Genomic DNA, 17,696 nt, shown 5'->3' with positions numbered 1-17,696 from the left:
GTCAAGTTACCAGGGAATATCAAGAAGCAGAATCATGACAGCATCTTTCCAATAGCCAACAGTACTGTGCTGAGTAGGCTTTTTCAAGAAAGGCATTTCCTCCAACACTTTGTTGTGGTTGCTTAGGACATGCATTTGAAGACCTTCACTGGCACAACAGTCCTTCCTTCACCCAGCAAGGACAAACCACCATCCTCACAGCCTACAGACATCAAGTTTTTCTCCTCTAAAGCCTAAACCCATTTTCCACAACAAGTCCTTCCTTCACATCCTCTGCATATCACTACAGAGGAAGCCCCAAGGAGAAGGCGAGTTTAACACTAAAACTACTACCTCCTAAAAAATCCTCCCAAATCCTGCCTTATCTGTTCCAATAGTAAAACATGGCTTCCACTGTAAGAACACCTTTCCTGCAGTAAGTATGGCCATTCACAATAGAGTAGCATTACTTTCAATTCTGTGTGTGCACAAAACCTTTCAGACTAACTATCTCCCTGAAGTCACGCCCATTCTTGATATATTCTAGGAACTGACAATGCTTTTCTCTGAAATTTTAACAAGTCACACATTTGTGATTGAATTATACAAGTCACTTCATTGAAATAATGTTTTTCACTTGTGGATCTACTGACCACTTAGATTAGCTACCTAACAGCTAAATCATGAGCTAAGAGCATTAAGAGCTAAATTATGATCCTAAGGAGTCTAATAACAGAAAGCTAAGGTTTACATGCCTTGAGTTTCACTCCTGCTGGTAGCAGCACACACCTGCAGGAGGATGCTCACACCAAGTACTGTCTGCCTTGAAAGCCTAACAAGTTCCTGACAGTCTATCAGGTCCTCAGGAAATCAAGATGACCTTGACATCAACTGCACTAAAAGCAGCTAAAATTAGCCACCTGGGAACTTGATCTTCATGCATTACTACATCACCTTTGTTCATGTTTATTACTAAACAAGCCAGCTCTTTGTGCATGTCGAGTCACCAAAACAGCATGAATATCAGAACCATAGTACAGATAAATAAATTTCATGACTTACAATAATCAAAAGTTTGGAGACTGTCCAAATTAGCTTCTCATTTTTTCACATTATAATCACATGAAAACTGCAGTTGCTTTTAACTCATTGCAGTGAAAAATCTTAAAGGTATATCCATTCATCATTTAATTATAAAATTGTATTTAGGAATGCAACTTTAAAAAACCCCCAAAGCATGAACTCAACTCAGTGACTTCTGTATTCCATACTAGCACTCTGAACTTCTTTCCTCTAGAATAGTCTGCAGAAATAAGTCCTCTCGTGACTTTTAATGGTGGATTTATAATTTAAAAGGTTATTTATTAAAAAAACCCCAAAAACTCACAGCCTTAACAGAGTCCATCTGTAGAAGATTACCTACAATATCCATATTTATCACCCCACATGTATGCAGAAAGACATTGCCTTTGCTGAATGGCAATCCCAGCAAAAGATGTAGTTTTCTTTAGACAGTAAACTGAAATCAGATTTTCAGTTAATCAGGCTACTTCTGTACAATTAATGGGAAGATCACCTAAATATGAAACAGGGTTTCTTTTCTCCAGAGACAGCTCCCTCCAGAGTTCCTTCTGAACTTTTTTTTCTTGTTCAACAGTTGCCCCACACCATCTGCTTGTGTTTAATGGATACAGAATTTCAATACACACATTTATGAAACCTACCCCAATATAAAATAGACATGTAGAGATAGATTTAAAAAAAAAAAAAAAACAAAAAAAAGATACCAGGTGAGAGTGTTTTTCATCTTCCATACTTGTTATCTATAATGTTGGTAAATGAATGGCTAACAATTATAGCACTGTGGCCAGACAAGTTTTTATCTGTGTAACAGTCACTTCAGAACATATATCTGGGATGTGAATGTGGTTTGTGCATCACAAGGCACTTTGCATCATGCTTACAACCATATTTTAAATTTCTGTGGAAATGAAAACAGTAATGAAAGGGTCAGCAACCTTAAACTAGTCATGTTTCTAAGATTAAACATGCACCTGTTGGCACGTCACACTCTCTCTACATAATGTGTTGTTTCACATCTCAGTGCTACAGAACCCAGTAATAGTTATCACTAATCATGTTTTGCCACCAATAAAGTGAAGATACCATAGCTGTCATTAGTAGCAGCTTCTTAACCAGTGACCTGCCTTATCATTCATGGGGGGAAGATCAAGCCATGTCCATGGGAGCAGCTGCTAAGCTGGGGCTGCTGCAGAGGCAGCATCAGAAGTTACAGGATGAGTCTGCAGCACACATTTTGCTTCCATTTGGAAGAGATTGTTTGAAGAAAGTATTTTGGGGCTCAGTGCCAATTATAGTTAGAATCTTTTTCTGAATATTTAGTAGTGGTATGAAAACTGTGTGTAATTTGCATGGGAACTCCTAAAGGAGGCACTATGTACTGGAGCCTGCTAAATTGCCAGGAAATTAAAGAAATTGAGAACTTCATCCTGCTTGCTCTGCCAAGCTGCTGCATTTAATGAGTTTCAGTTTTCAGTGGTGTTCTGTGCCCATCAGGTACCCACTTTTCTTGGGTTCCAGTCTGTAATGTAAGAGCCATCTAGAAAATGGCAGACAATGCCAACACAAGTCACTGCCTCAGCAAAACCTCTCAGTGTTCTCTTTCACAGGCAGAGCCAGAACAGGCCTGCATGTAAGGCTGATGCCTAAGGGCACACCTTGTGGTGCACTATGGCAGTATCACTATGCTTACCATGAGAAAACCATGGGCTCCTGTCTATGAAAAAAATGTTATTATCAAATCCAAGATACCTGGTGGATGCACCACCAGTGAGTTACTAAGCTCAGACCAAATTCACAGTCATGCCATACCTCTACCTCTACTTTTAAGATTTTCTTCTTTAAACTAAGGGCCAAAATGGTCTAGCAAAAACCTTCTGTTTCTTTCTTGCATTCTTGCCTAATCTTAACCGTAGAAATTTTGCAATTACTTGACTCCTTAAACAACAAGAATGACTAAACTCTTTACTCTATAAAAAGGCAATTCAGGTTTCAGTTCACTGTTTGAAACAAGTCTTATGTGGGCATCTGGAAATAAATCTGTAAAATACTTAAACAAATAGTTACAGACAAGAAAAATCAAAGAGATATTTCTGTTTAAAAAAAAAGTAGTCATTAGGGTAGAAAATCCCTAGCTAAAGCTCTAAAATATCTTTGATCCACTGAAATCTAACATCATCCAACACCTTCTTGGACAGTACAGATAAGAATTTGCTTCTTCTGGAACATATGTACATACACATGCCTGAATTTACAATTGGAAAAGTTTATTTAACACATAAAGCCAGGTAGCTTCTATCCCCAGCTTTTTTTTAATGGCCTTTTAAACTCCTGAAAAACATAACATGAGCTGAAACTGCTCTAATTTAAGGGGACAAAATCCCTTTAAATGATGATTTAAAGGTAAAATAATGAAGAATTGACTGCAGAAGTCTTCAGAACAGAAAACAAAATTGCAACAAACTCAAAATTAAACTGAGTTCTTAAAAGTTGTCACTTACCCACCCATGTTCTATATGACCACCACTTTTGTGTGCCACTGAGATAGTTATTTTCTCATGGGTTTTTTTCTTACCAAACAGAGAAGAAGACAAGAAGACAAAAACTCACCCAAACTACCTTCAGAAAGAACATCACATGAAGAGCTTTCCCTTTAGTCCCAACATCCAAGATAGCTTCAGCATGCATGTCCCAGTCACACTAAAAACCAGCACAGCATCCATCTCTGAGCAAGAAAAAGCAACAGGACCTTAATGGTCCTTGGTTCTTGTCAAAATTTCAGTTCCAGTGTTCCCTCTACATCTCTCATGGAAGAACACATTTTTCTGATTGAAAGAAAACCCACTTTCATCCTTAGGAAGTTTACTGTTGTCAGTATTTCCTTCCACTATCCCTCAGTTCTTCCACTCTCTCAGTTTGTTATCGGCCCAGATTGAGAAGACATTCCAGGTGTGAAGGGCTGTAAACTGCACAACCCTCCATGGTCTATTCTTGGTACTCTTGTGCTGCTTGGAGGAGTCACTGAACCTGCTGAAGGGATCAAAGGAAGGGCAAGAACTCTCCAGAAGCAGGAGGAAGCTGCCCACCTTTTGTCTCAGTACCTCACTTCTGCAAATCCCTACAGAAAGGGAAGTCAGGCTAGGTCAGACCAACAGCCACATATTGGACAAAACAGAGGCAGCTTTTCTTCCACAGCATGCTTCAACAGCCCAATTCACCAAATTCTGCTCACGTTTTATAATACTTTGAGTGCAATGGTAAAAACCAATTCAATTAGAAGGTAAGCAAACCAGTTTATTCAAAGTATAGAGGCTACTGGAAAAACAAGCTGCAATGGATCACTGTATTGGTCAGTCCCCAGGAAATGATCCTATGATAATATTGGCAGCCTTCTTTTTAACTGTTTCCTGTTTTTAAAGCATGCATTTTAAGTGCTTGTTTGTAGCAGAACAATGAAGTATTGTTGCCAAGATGAGAGATGTGAAAAATAGGAATCATTTTATTAAGAGGGAAACACCAATCATGAAAGATCTTTAAATCAGAACAGATTGCATATTCAGAAAGGCTAGCATGTAGCATCTCTCTGTGCAATAATTTTATTCCCTAGAAGCAGTTAAGTTTAAAAGTTTACTTAATCTTTGAACGTGGCTTTTTTTTTTGTAGTATTACTCATTACTTTACAGAGTATCCAAAATGTTTTCAGCATTCAAAATTTCAGTGAGATGAAAAAAAACCAGCACTTAACACTAAAACATACATGACAGAAATTGGGAAAATTATTTTTAACATCAACAGCTGGGGAGTCAGTAATATCAGTACTGACTGCACAGCATATTTCCATTTAAATCAAAGAGGGGGCATAGTTCTTCCACTTGAATTCAAAACAACTTAGATATTTTTTGTTTCAGCTTCAATGAACTACTTTAACAGCTTTTTATGCCAGACTCTTCAGTTCAAAAGAGTCCTTTAGCATATATGCTAACCAAATGAAACTACTTCCCTTGAACCTAGTTTTCTCAATTAAATATTCATTAACAAAATCCTTCCCCCTAGTTAAGGAGTAAAACAAGATGCCTAAAGAAAAGGATTTTATCAAAAAGGGTGATGGTTCAAAAATAAAAAGTCCAAAATCAGAGGATACTACTGGAGAACAACAGTTTGATTTCAGGCAAATGAAACCCAAAAAGCAAACAAACCAAACTATTTTTCCCCAAAATAAATTTCTATAAGATTTCTAGAGAAAGAACAGCATCCAAGAGCTGTTCTTGGATGTTCAGAGTAATAACCACAAAATAACTTTTGGTAAGGATCAAAAAGAAAATAATGTGCAAAAAGAAAAAAAAAGTTGCAAGACAGGTTTGAAAAATTACTGCTATGATTATGTTTCTAGCCTCAACTGAGTCTGGCTACTAGCAGAAGTGGCAGGACTTGTAGCAGGCCCACTGTAAAGGCCAAGAAAAGAGAAATTCTTATCTTCAACAGAGCTGAAGTCAGCAGAAACTGCCAGCAGCACAGAGCAGAGTGACAGCCTGGTTAGAGACCACAATGTGCTGCCAAGGACATCCCCAAGCACCAGCATGAGCCCCTCTGTACCTTTGTCCCCAACAAGCAAGGCTGGGTCACCATTTCTGAAATCTCAAATCACTCAAAGCCTGAACATCATTGCAATTAAAGCACGTGAAGTCAGCAAGCACACTGGGCTGGCACCAGCAAACACATCTCCTCTGTGGTGGTTGGAGTTGATCAGATTTCAAACACTACATGATTGCACGTCAAAGAATCCTCCAAAGGATGATATAAATAGGAGCTACAATACAGACACATCAAAATAAATTTGCCTAATCTAGTTTAAAACTGTTCTTACTGAACTCAAAGACAGTAAGACACATGTACATGTGTCTGGTTTTGTCACTCAGATGTTCCTTAAATAATTTACCTGCCTTCCCTCTGATGGCTTGGGTTCTCTAACAGCTGGTTTCTGCTTTTAAGAGTTTCAAGGACCAAAGTTCCTGCTACAACAAAGTTTACACATCAGGCTGAGCCATACCTAGGCCTTATGGACAACTGCTGCATGACTTAAAGATGAAAAACAATGCACATGTACTGCATCTCCTTACCCTTCTGTGGAATACAGGTGCTGGAAGCCATACCATGTTGCAAGGTTCTTTCTTGTGAATTTGCTTAAAATACTATTAAAGAAATCTCTCCATTCTGGTGCTCATTAAAAAAGTAAGGTACAGTGAAACAATTCCTTTTAAGATTACTTAAGATTATTTTAAAAACATATCAGTAGGGCTATTGTTTTGAAACAATGTTTCAAACTCTAAGAAAATACAAACAAAATCTCAGAACCACAATATTTGCAATGGCTTCTTTAACACTAAGGCTAACTTCTCTTTCCTTTCCAAGATATCAACTAAAACTAAATTGTGAGGTCATGAGTATCTCTTAAAAGAGGTCTTCCTATCAATCTATGAAACTAATTCTGGTTTGCAGTTCAATATGCTGCTTAACAGCATTGTGTACACATACATGATATGCTACTAACATTGAAATTATTTTCAAATACAGGCTAACTCCTGAGCAGGCAGTATGTAAAAGATGGGAACAATTTCAGGAGATATAAATTAAAATGCTTGCCTTCACAGTAAGATATCAAAGGAACAAAAAACTCAAGTACAAATACAAGCCAAATAGTCCACACAAAAGAAAACCTGCCACATTTATGAAAGAAAAATCAATCTCTGCTACAAATTACACAGCTTTCAAAAGTCTAAGACTTGTCATCTTTTCTAGCCTAAAGCTACATTCCTGGCTTCATTTATCATGCTTACTGAAATCAGCATTAGAATTCTCAGTCTCATCATCCTAAGAATCCCACTAATTTATATTTATTAGCCTTAAGAGTTCCCAAATTCAATCCACTCAGCACCTGATGATAAACACTCTCTTAGAAATCTGTGTAACCAGGAAATTGAGCAATTTTTTTTAAACCTGATAATAAACAAAGAAAACAATATGTCTCCAGATGTGGGAGGCTGTTTGGGAAACAAAGTGTTGAAAATTATTTTGATCTGTCTATATATTTAGAAGTAACATAACAGCCAAAAGAAATTGCAAAACCTGAGTGCACAAAACACACAGACATCTGAAGAAAAGCCACATGAATTCCAAATGTATCAGATTCTCTGGCTTCAAAACCACACTACTGGTTAACATCTTTACAAGTTCTGCTGCTCTTTCAGTAATAACACTTCACTAACACTTCATCAAGTGTTGATTTTCTCTAAAATGTCTCAAGATAAAATGCTGCTCTGGAAGTTTTGCAGGCAATGGTATGTTCCTAGCCACTCAAAAATGCAGAATCTAGATAACAGTGTTGGTTAAAGCAGGTTAGTGGCTACTGGAGCCAATGGACAGTGCCACAGTGAGTCCACTTGCACTCTCTTTGCATTTAATGCTGCAGGCCCAGACACAATTATTTTGCCTGTACTGCAGAAAATCATGCCTCCCACTCCTTCCTCTGTCACAGAATCACAGGATGGCTGAGGTTGGAGGGACCTCTGGGGATCATGTAGTTCAACCCCCTCCAAGAGGCTGCAAAGGATGGTGTCCAGACAGTTCCTGAGCAGAAGGAGACTCCAGAAGCTCTCTGGGCAGCCTGTTCCAGAGCTCTGTGCCCCTCACAGTAGAGCAGCTGGTTCCTCATGTTTAGATGGAAGCTGCTGAGTTCCAGTTTGTGCCCCTTGTCCTGTCACTGGGCACCACAGGAATGAGCCTGGCCCCATGCTGGTGGCACCTTCAGGTGTTTGTGTGCACTGAGCAAGTGCCCTGCACTGTGCTAGGGAACCTGATCCTGTGCGGCCGAGAGAACTGAACCAGGAACCTGGATGCTGGAAAAACACTCTTGACAAAAAAAGGGCAAAGTTTCTCTGTACCTGATGGAGTTTCCCAGTGCAGCTTATAGCCCAAATGCTGCATTAACACAAGACAAAATGAAAGAATAGGAGCTTTTTTTTAAACTGTCTTTTTCCTGATAATTTATTATAGTTTAGGCATATATTGAACTATAGCTTTAACAGCCTATAGAATGGGTTGCTGTCTTTAAAAGACAATTTAACATGGATTTTGTTTTCTCTTTTCTATGTAATTAGGTACCACTTCTTCCAGACACTAAGATTGCATAATTATATCAGTACTTTCACATTAATGAATTGCTTTGTAGTTTTTCAATGTTAACAAGACACCTACTTCCAAATAGTTATTTGGATTATTCAACCACACTTACTCTACATTATCATTAAAAAAATAATATCAATTTAACTTATTTTTATCAACTAGTCTCACCTTGCTATTTTACTCCTGCAATTTGACCCAGCCAGAAGCTTTCTCCTAAGCCTGCCATCTGTTAACTAATTTTTACAAAAATGCTTCTCTTTTGGCACATTTCAAAGACAATTATAGTAGTTATTTAATGAGTGTGCAATTATCTCAGGAAAAATATATTATTATATTATGAAAATCATTAAAACGGTAAGCGTTCAATTTTAAAGAGGAAACATACACGAAGAATTGGACAGCCTAATTATTTGACAAGTGATGAAGGTTGAGAGAGACCTTCTCAAGAAAGGTTTAAAAAAGAATTCATGATAGCAAAAAGATCCAAAAAATTGTGAAAAAAAATCACTCCACTCAACAGAAATTAGTAAGAAACTCATAAAGCACATAAAACTGTAAAAGAGATACTCTGGCACATTTTCAGTGTCCTGAAGAGCCCAGCAATTTTTGTCTTTCCCTTACTACACAGTTTTATTTTGAAAGCCAAAACAAGGGAAATGAAAATGGAGACAATAAAAATTAACAATAAATGTGTTACAAATTTATCTCACAAACATGTACTTTCTTTCCCCAACCTATGCAATTTGCAATTTAAAAAAATAAAATGCATAAAAGGTTTATATAAAACATATATAATATATACAAAAGCAAGTGCTTCATACACATTCAACTATAAATAAAGCTATCAAAACATTTCTCTTTACATGATTAATATGTTATTGGCAAAAAGCCATAGATTAATAATGAAAACATTATATTATATACAGCTATAATTTAGAACTTCATTCCAAGAATTGCACTGCTTAGGCTCAGAGGTGCTTCCCTACTCTTCTCATTCACTCTGGGCATTTGGCACAGCTTTGCCATGGTCAGTCCCACCTGTTTGTGCAGGATTTTCATAAATGACAGAAATTAAGCAAAAAAACCTGCAAAATATTGCATAAAGGTGATCGGTGAAGGGATTGTTTTCATTACTTCAGCATAGATGGTCGACTTATTAGGTGTTGGGAATTCTGCTGCCTCACTGTGGTACAGGATTTACATTCCTATGAGGAAGGTAAAAAATGTTCTTGAGGCACAGAAAATTAAATCCAGTGCACACAACTTGTGGAAATGCTTAGAAAGAAACTTCAGGCAAAGATTAACATTTGTTAATATGATGTCACCCATAAAATTGACCCTAATTAAAGGAAAAATATAAGAATATTGGATATGCTTAGTGGGAGTTATACCAGCACTATGCAGCCCTTTAGGAAGAATAATCCATGTTAGGGGTATGGAGGTTTTTTAAAAATTACAAGATTTGATTTATAATGAACCCAAATGCTTACTGGAACAGACATCTAGATTTCCAATCATAGAATCAGTAAGGTTGGAAAAGACTCCCAAAATCATCAAGTCCAACTTTTGACTAGATGCAAAGATGTGAAATGATGCAAACTAGAACAGATTTTCAGATGTGCGTTTTGTTATGCTCAGTCTCACTGAATATTGCACTGCTTCCCAAGCCACATGCACATAGAAGCACCATAATTTTAAAATTTTGTATTGTACCAACACTTAGGAACCATTACCTATAAACTTACTGTGCAAAATAGCCAGTCTTTTCTACAAAGAAGTTCAGTGTAGTATGATCAATTCCTTAATTTAATATATTCCTTGTTACAGGCTTACTTAAAATTGAACCATACAGAATATAAGAAATACACTCTAATACTATATTCTATCTATACAATATAGTGGATATATATACACACAAATCCTATATCCTTTGTTTTGATGCATTTCCATAACTGCTTATATATCAAGCAGCTGTCTGGACTTAGATCTCACAGTTAGCCAAGAGAGCACATCACTGCTCACTATGTGTATCTCTCATAAAAACTTCACAGTCCAGGATTGTATATACAAGTAGAACAGCAACCAATAGCAGGATGAGAGTTTTACAAGTGGAGTGATCCAAGGGATACATGTCTACAATGAATTCAGAGTTGTTATAAAAGTGCCATCCAATAGCACAGTCAGACATGAACAGCCTGGGACAATTCAGGACATCTCAGCAGCACATAAATCTGGATGTGGATCTGGTGAGAGTTAATTCCCTCTCTGATGATAAGCTCATATATGAGGTTATGCCATTCTGATATATACAGATATCCTGGGGTACAACACCACCCAAGCAATCATCTATGAGGTTCAGACTTTGCCAAACTTTCAACAAGGGCAAGACAAATTCTTTCAAAAAAATTAGTGTCATCTATTTCTATAAAAGAAGTGATAGGACAGCTCAGGCTTGCAGGCATAAAAGCATTTGCCTGTTTCAAGTCAGTTTTTACACAAATTCATGAATACACTGAACTGTCAAGTTACGTGCCAAACTTTTAGTCACAAAAAGGAAAAAAAAAATTATGTGATTTAAGAACGAAGACTACCACCAAATCCTATAGCACTTCATATTATTAATGAAATGTTATTTTTCATCTGTATATTTTTCATTTTCATATTTTTAATCTCAATTCCTCTGCTTTCATGTGTGCAGCCAAAAGACATAACATACACAGTGAGACAGCTGTAATCTTCTCTAAGGACAGTTTATACTTATCTTTCCAAGAGTTTATACTTCACATTATTTTTCCAACAGTTTATACTTATCTTTTCAACTTCCTTTTTCTTCCAAAGATGTAAAACAATGTTGAAGCCTTTTTTTATCCTTCTGAGAAGCAAATAGATTATTTAGCCTTAGCAAACTCAAACCAGTTTTAAGTGGAGTTAAAAGAACAGAAGTCTTGTATTAGTCAAAGTTAAGACTACAGGAGTCTTCAGCATTTCACTTTCTGTTCTCAAACTAACTCTGATGAAAAATGCATGATGTAAAATTAAGGGTGCAATTTATTTACAATTCTGATCTAATTACAGCAGAAAGCATATTAGCACTGTAAGACAGTCTTTTTAATTCTGCAGCATTATTACACCTAACAGACTGTATTAATTTTTAAATTAATTTCCATCAAAATAACCATACAAGTAAAAATGTTATGAGTATGCTTGCTCTCAAATACTGAAACAAGTATTTAATGTTCTTCCTTAATTTAAATAACCTTAGTCTAAATACAGTTAAAGATCTTCGGTTGTCTAATATTGGGTCTGTTCCAATACCTACAGTTCATTAACTATTTCATAAAATAGTTATTCTTTCTGAGAAAACATCAACCATTATCAAACTGAAACTGTCAAAAAAACCCAACTAAATTCACTATTGTTTCCTCAATATGTATTAAAGCCAGTGTGAAACACTGGCTTGTTAAAAAATTTAAAGTTCACCTTAACTACTACATATGAAACTTGCCAAAATCCCTTCCCAACTGACTCCTACCTAAAGCCAACCAGTTTTAGGAAGATAAAATTCCATCCCCCTTTACCACTTTTTTTTTCCCTCCCTGGTTAAACTGCACACATTTGTAAAAAGCTCTAACAGAACCAACTCATCTTGAACTTGAAATTCTAAAAAGAGATCAAAGAATAGAAGTGAGAATTACAACTAAAGCCCTTCTTAGAATTGTAGTCAGTCAAAGGACAGATGTGAAACGCTTCAGTAATTGCCATACTTTTCCATTACTATTCATACTACATACTCCACTGATTTAAAGAGGCTTCTACATGGTTTACTTCTGTGCATTCCTCAAGTTTGACAGCTACCAGTTCACAACCAGTTTCTGAAGGAAACATTAAACATCTGTCCGACCAGATAAACTCAAGGTCAGAATCCAATTTATACAATTCATTGCATACCCCAAAATAATAAAAACCAAACCAAGCAGTTTTATAACTATCTGGCTTCCGGCTGTTTCATTTCAAAGAGGAAAAACACTAAAATTTCAAGTACTGCAAAGTTGTTTTGTTTTCACACCATGATAAAAACAAAACCAAACCCCTAAACTTTAAAGGCTCTCCACAGATCTCAGAACTTTCCCTCTATTTCTTGATACGAAGCAAAATGCTAAAACTGATGTCAGAGAGATCGAAGCAAGTCTAAAAAGGTTCTGACAAATACAACACAAAAGTCACAGCACCAGAAAGTTTTATTAGACCTGCTTTTCATTGCCTGGCTTATATCCCACACACTCCTCAAAACTGATACTAATCCCTGGGCTTCTCATCAACCCCACTTTTCCTGGAATCCATTTCCTCTTCACCTTTCATCCCAAGTATGCTCAGGGAGCCCAAAAGGCTGCACACCCCTGTTCCCAGTCCCCTGAGCTGTGTCTTCAGCTTACAGAGACCTCTGACAAGAGAGGCTACTTGGGTGCACCCTCTTTTGGTTTTCTAGGCAGGGAAGGAGAAAGGAAATGTTTATCAAAACCAACAGATTGCATCTACTGCATCATTCAGTTAATCAAGCTCATCTGAACCACACTGCTGGATATCCATGTTCCATTAACATCACCCCACAGTTTACAGAAAAAGTTTCGCTGCTAGGAATTGACAATTACACGCTCCATAAACATAAGCAGAAGTTGTAACGGAGAAGCAATCTACTGAGCCAAGACCAAAGATTAAGTGTGTTAAGCCCTTATCTCTACACTAATGATCTAAAATTAACAGGGGGGAAAAGAAAAATGCTACATTGTCTCCTTCACAGGCCTGTGTCCTACAAACTAAGAGAAGCAAAAGTCAGTAGTTACGGTTCTTGCCTTCCCCATAATTTTTTTCCAGAAAGACAACATTCTATATTCTCAGGTAGAGAGAATATTGGTAGCAAGAATACAGAAGTAACAGTTACTTAAACCTTTTTAAAGCGGTCTTCTGTAAATTGTGTTTGATTGTCAGAGTTGCATCTGTTTTGAAATGCAGATTGACAAATAGCAAACAATTTTTATGTCATCTTGTCCTCCTCGTGGAGGACTTGCAGTAGACGGGCACGTTATACTAAAACAACTGCTGAATTTTTTGGTTTAGCCAAAAGTAACAAAATCCAACATACACACAGCTTTTTATACGTTTTCTATTATTATTGAACACATGTAAATCAAGAATAATAAGTGTGTATTTTTAGGCAATGAGCATGAGCACAAAGACACAAAGCAAAGGACAGAGCAACAACATAACCACAATTCTTGCAGGAAATCAGCCATACAAACCTTACCAAAGGTCTTAAAAACATGTTTCTCTAAGTAATTTTCAAGACAATAAGTCATTATATTTGCATCGAAATCATAAACCAGTAAATTTTCTCTGTTGTACTTCAGAAGTACAAGCAGCAGAAGGAGTAACACCATTTTATCTGAATAAGATCATGTAGTCTTGCTTTTTGCAGTGATAGGAAAACAACAGGAGAAAGCAATGTCTGCATCAACTGGTTAGGTTTTTTCCTTCCTTAACAAGACTCCTTTAGGGTCAAATAACAGCTCAGAGACTTCAGTTATCATGCTTTGACTCAAGCACCAGTCAGTATAATTCATTTCACCCCATCAACCAAATCAGATGGTTCAAACCCCCACTCCCCAAATCCCTACATACCTGTCCTTGTAAGGTTGCACGACTTCTGCCCTGCAGGTGCTGATTAGAAACCGAAGAATGCCAAGGATGGATCTGAGTTTGAGACGGTGCCCGAACGAGTTCGGATGACGGTGTCACTTGCTGTGGGGTTATGTGGTGTTCCAGGTCATGCTCTAAAACATGGCTTGTGCTATCCTGGACAAAGGCAGAGTCATCAAACTGTGGCAGAAGGTCTTCCTGCAGGAGGTCATCCGGGTCAAGTCCTGTGAATGGTTCACTGTGAGTCTCCACTTGATGAAGTAAGTTGTCATCTAAGGACGTAAAACCGTTGCTTTCAATAGGGTCAGTGAAATGGCTTATCTGAGAAGCAGAACCAGTAGAAGCTGGAAAATTAATATTCACAGGAGAGAGTTTCGAACTACTAAAGTTGCCCTGAGGATGCGCAGAATGCAACATTTGAAAAGTACTTGAATTCAAAGTTGAGTTAGGATTCAACATGTGCTCGGTTGTTTCTTGCTTGGTCCCTGTTTGAGATGTAAAGGCATCACTTCCAGTGAAGTCAGAGATAGAGTGTGTCTGCTGGCTAGTAGAAAGAGCTGTTGTAGGCTGAAGAAGGCTAGTAGGAGAAATATGATTATTAGAGTAGGAATACGGAGATGAAAATTGTTGACTATTACTGACAGAACATGGAGTAATAGTTGGGGACTGTCCATCAAAATTTCCTTCTTGATTCCCACAAAAATGTATTGAAGCACTTGCAGTTTGAGAAAACTGTTGAACGGACAGAGGCTGCTGTGAAGTCGATGGATTAGAAACTGAAGGTGGGTGGTTAACACTGACTCTGAGGGAAGTAGACACGTTAACTTCCATGAAGTCTTTTGGCTGACTCAGAGCATCCTGCCCCGTGCTGTTCCTGCTCTGCTGCGGCCGTAGCGAGGCACACTGATGCTGTGGTTCATTAGCCTGAAATAAGGCAAAGTCATGGTGTGCTACAAAGCTTTTGTTTTGCTGCATAGACTGAGAATGTCCTTGGTGAAAAGGGGACCCATTTTGATTCGAAACAGTCGTGGCGGTTTGATGACCCCACATAGGACTTCCATCGGCCACATCTGGAAACATCCCATTGGACTGGTTTTGCGGGTGAACTGGTGAACAATTGAACTGAGAGTGTGGTGATAAGACATTGTCAGCTGAGCTATTAAAAGACTGATTTACTGAGTGAAGCTTCAGTGAATCATACTGATTCAGCTGATCAAACTCACTCATCTTTTGTTGATTTTGAGCATCTTGCACATGGTTCAGTGAGTCTATGTGCAAAGGTTCAAATTCTGCACCCAAATTCAATTCATCAACAAGTGAAACAGGTCCAGGTTGAACAAAGGCATCATCTGACAAACCTTCTAAGGTCTCACTAAAAAGATTGGCATCATCAAAAAAATCCATCATAGGATCAGTCATCTTGAGAGGTCTGTTCTGCTTTTGCTCTCAACTCCAAATGGAGTCAATTTTGTCTCTCCACAGTGAACAGAAACAAATGACATCCAGCGGTCACCACCTTATCCAAGGCATGCCAACAGCCATTAGTGCTTCTGATGAAACATCCGTCTTCAGGTGTTAAAGCATCCTGAGGGAGACGAGTGAAGGGGAGAAAAAAAAGGGAAAAATTTAATGACTCTCCTCATCCTTCCTGACCCTTCCCAACACTTTTAAGGGTATTGGATACTTTGCCCATAACTTTAGCTAAATCAAAAATTGAGTAAGTTATTTTTGCTTATACTTGATGCCCTGTGCAGGTTTTATAATTTTTGCCCCTTATAAAAATATGTTTTAAATGTAATGGTTTCATTTGTTTTATTCACTCAAAGCAGAGTTTTAGATTCTCCTCGGTCATAGTCATTAAAACTACCAAATTGCACCAGAATTGGGCTTTAGTGCTCCAGTATTAGAATTTTTTTATAGCAAAGAAATCATACATATGTGAGATGTATGCAATAATTCTGTATACTTAAACAAAAAAACTTGAAAGTTATAAACTACATTTAAGTCAGGCTTAATTTCATTAGGAGAAACTGGGATACTTTGTTTCTTCTATTTAAGTTGCACTTTGCAAGGTCCTGAGAAACTGTATTTTATCACAGTTAGGACATAAGAGACTTTTCTTAGAGGGAAAGACAAGAGAATGAATACAGTGATACAAAGAAAACACAAAAAGCACAAGCTTTGGTTCAAAGGAGTTTGCACACCTAGTTTTGAAACACTTGAAACTATATGTTCATAGTAGCACTGAGTGATCACCAATTAATTGATTTGTAGTGAGGGATTTAAGGAGAATTGAACAGCATGGTAAATTTAACTTTAGCCTAAAAACTCCCACAGTTTTAGTGTAATCAAACAGAATGGGAAATGAATGAAAATGTGTGTCTGTGATAATGTACCTCCCCAGATAACTGGTAACTCTGTAAAATAGAGAAGTAATCACTTTAAATGAGCACCTTCGTAGAATAATCATTCAGTTATCCTGTCAGTACATATGTCTAATTAAAGAACAAAAAAATAAAAAAAGGAAAAAAAACCAGACACAACTTTTAATTCCTGACCCTCCCATTAAAGCTCACCTTCAATTGCAATTCATCATTAATGAATTTTCCTAAGAATAAACTGAGTATAGGATCCTTCCAGAAATGAACACCCTGTAAATCTGAAATATTCTGATGGAAAAGGTTCGTGCTGAACCTACTAAGCCCAAAGTACTTCTTGGCAAGCTGATGAGAACCCATTCTGCCTATTCTCCTAGGCCACTGAGGGAGGTGTGACCATAGTCAGAATAAAGCCAGACTTCAATTCACAAACCTCTTTAGGGTTTGAGTATATGAGACTTCTGGTGTGTACAGAGAAGGACAGAGGGATCCTGTATCATCCTGAGAGACACTGATCAGGTATGGTGCCAGTGAGGAGAACAGGCATGATAAAAAAAAGTGACAGAAGCTTAGGGAGATGACACCTTAGCACAGCAAAGTTGCTTTGGACCCCAGATTATACATGTGCAAGTTATTGTTTAAAGTTGGGATGTCCTAAAGTCCCAAGATAAAGAAAGCATTAATATAAATTAGACCTCATTCTCTTCTAACATTGATTAAGTTGTCAACTTACAATTAAAAGCAACATAATGAGGACTTTCCCAGAATGGAACACCTTCCAATAGATGACAAACAAGCAGCAGGATCCAGGTAGAAGGTCTGGTATGGTTACAACACTGCTAGTATAATGATATCTCATCTAGTTTATCTCAATGCAAAAGATATGTCAGGAGAGAGCTATTTTAACTCAGAAGAAAACCAATGCAGATTAAGTACAAGGAAAAAAATATTGTAGACACAGAACAAATGTAATTCAAGAAACCCCACCTGAGGGACAAAAGATGGAAATTGTGGTAGCCATGGCTAAAATGTCATGTTCCAGGCTATCAAGGACTACTCATAAAAATCTCAAATTTGAAGCCTGCATCAGTACATTTACATACTGAGTCTGATCAATTTTTGCTAACTGGAAAAAACAGAGGGAAAAAGAAATATTTCTTCCATCTTTAGCAATATAGATACCAAGGATGTACAATCATTAACTAGTACACATGCTCTTGGCTATAGAAGTCTAGAACTACTCAACAAGACTAAAAGCACCTTGTATTTAAAGTCATACACACCAGACAATCTGTTCCTGTTTTACTGACTGTGTCCCTTTACAGTAAGGAAATGGAGAAAAGCCTGCAGAACAGCTGGAATTACTGCAGCACACTCAGAGCTGCC

The 17,696-nt window shown here is 37.4% G+C and overlaps 1 protein-coding gene across 3 annotated transcripts in view; it reads right to left on the bottom strand.

The window, feature by feature from the left end:
- The window catches only part of CHD9 (chromodomain helicase DNA binding protein 9), a 70,952-nt gene extending 55,601 nt beyond the window's left edge, over positions 1-15,351 (bottom strand). For all 3 annotated transcript variants that reach the window (XM_036390581.2, XM_036390584.2, XM_036390583.2), the window contains exon 1: positions 13,915-15,351. In XM_036390581.2, coding sequence (XP_036246474.1) covers positions 13,915-15,351 — 1,437 coding nt within the window. The remainder of the gene's footprint in view (positions 1-13,914) is intronic.
- Positions 15,352-17,696: the final 2,345 nt, after the last annotated feature.

The sequence above is a fragment of the Molothrus ater genome, chromosome 12, assembly GCF_012460135.2.
Source record: "Molothrus ater isolate BHLD 08-10-18 breed brown headed cowbird chromosome 12, BPBGC_Mater_1.1, whole genome shotgun sequence".
In the NCBI taxonomy this organism is placed as follows: Eukaryota; Metazoa; Chordata; class Aves; order Passeriformes; family Icteridae; genus Molothrus; species Molothrus ater.
This window is presented reverse-complemented; position numbering and strand designations above follow the sequence as displayed.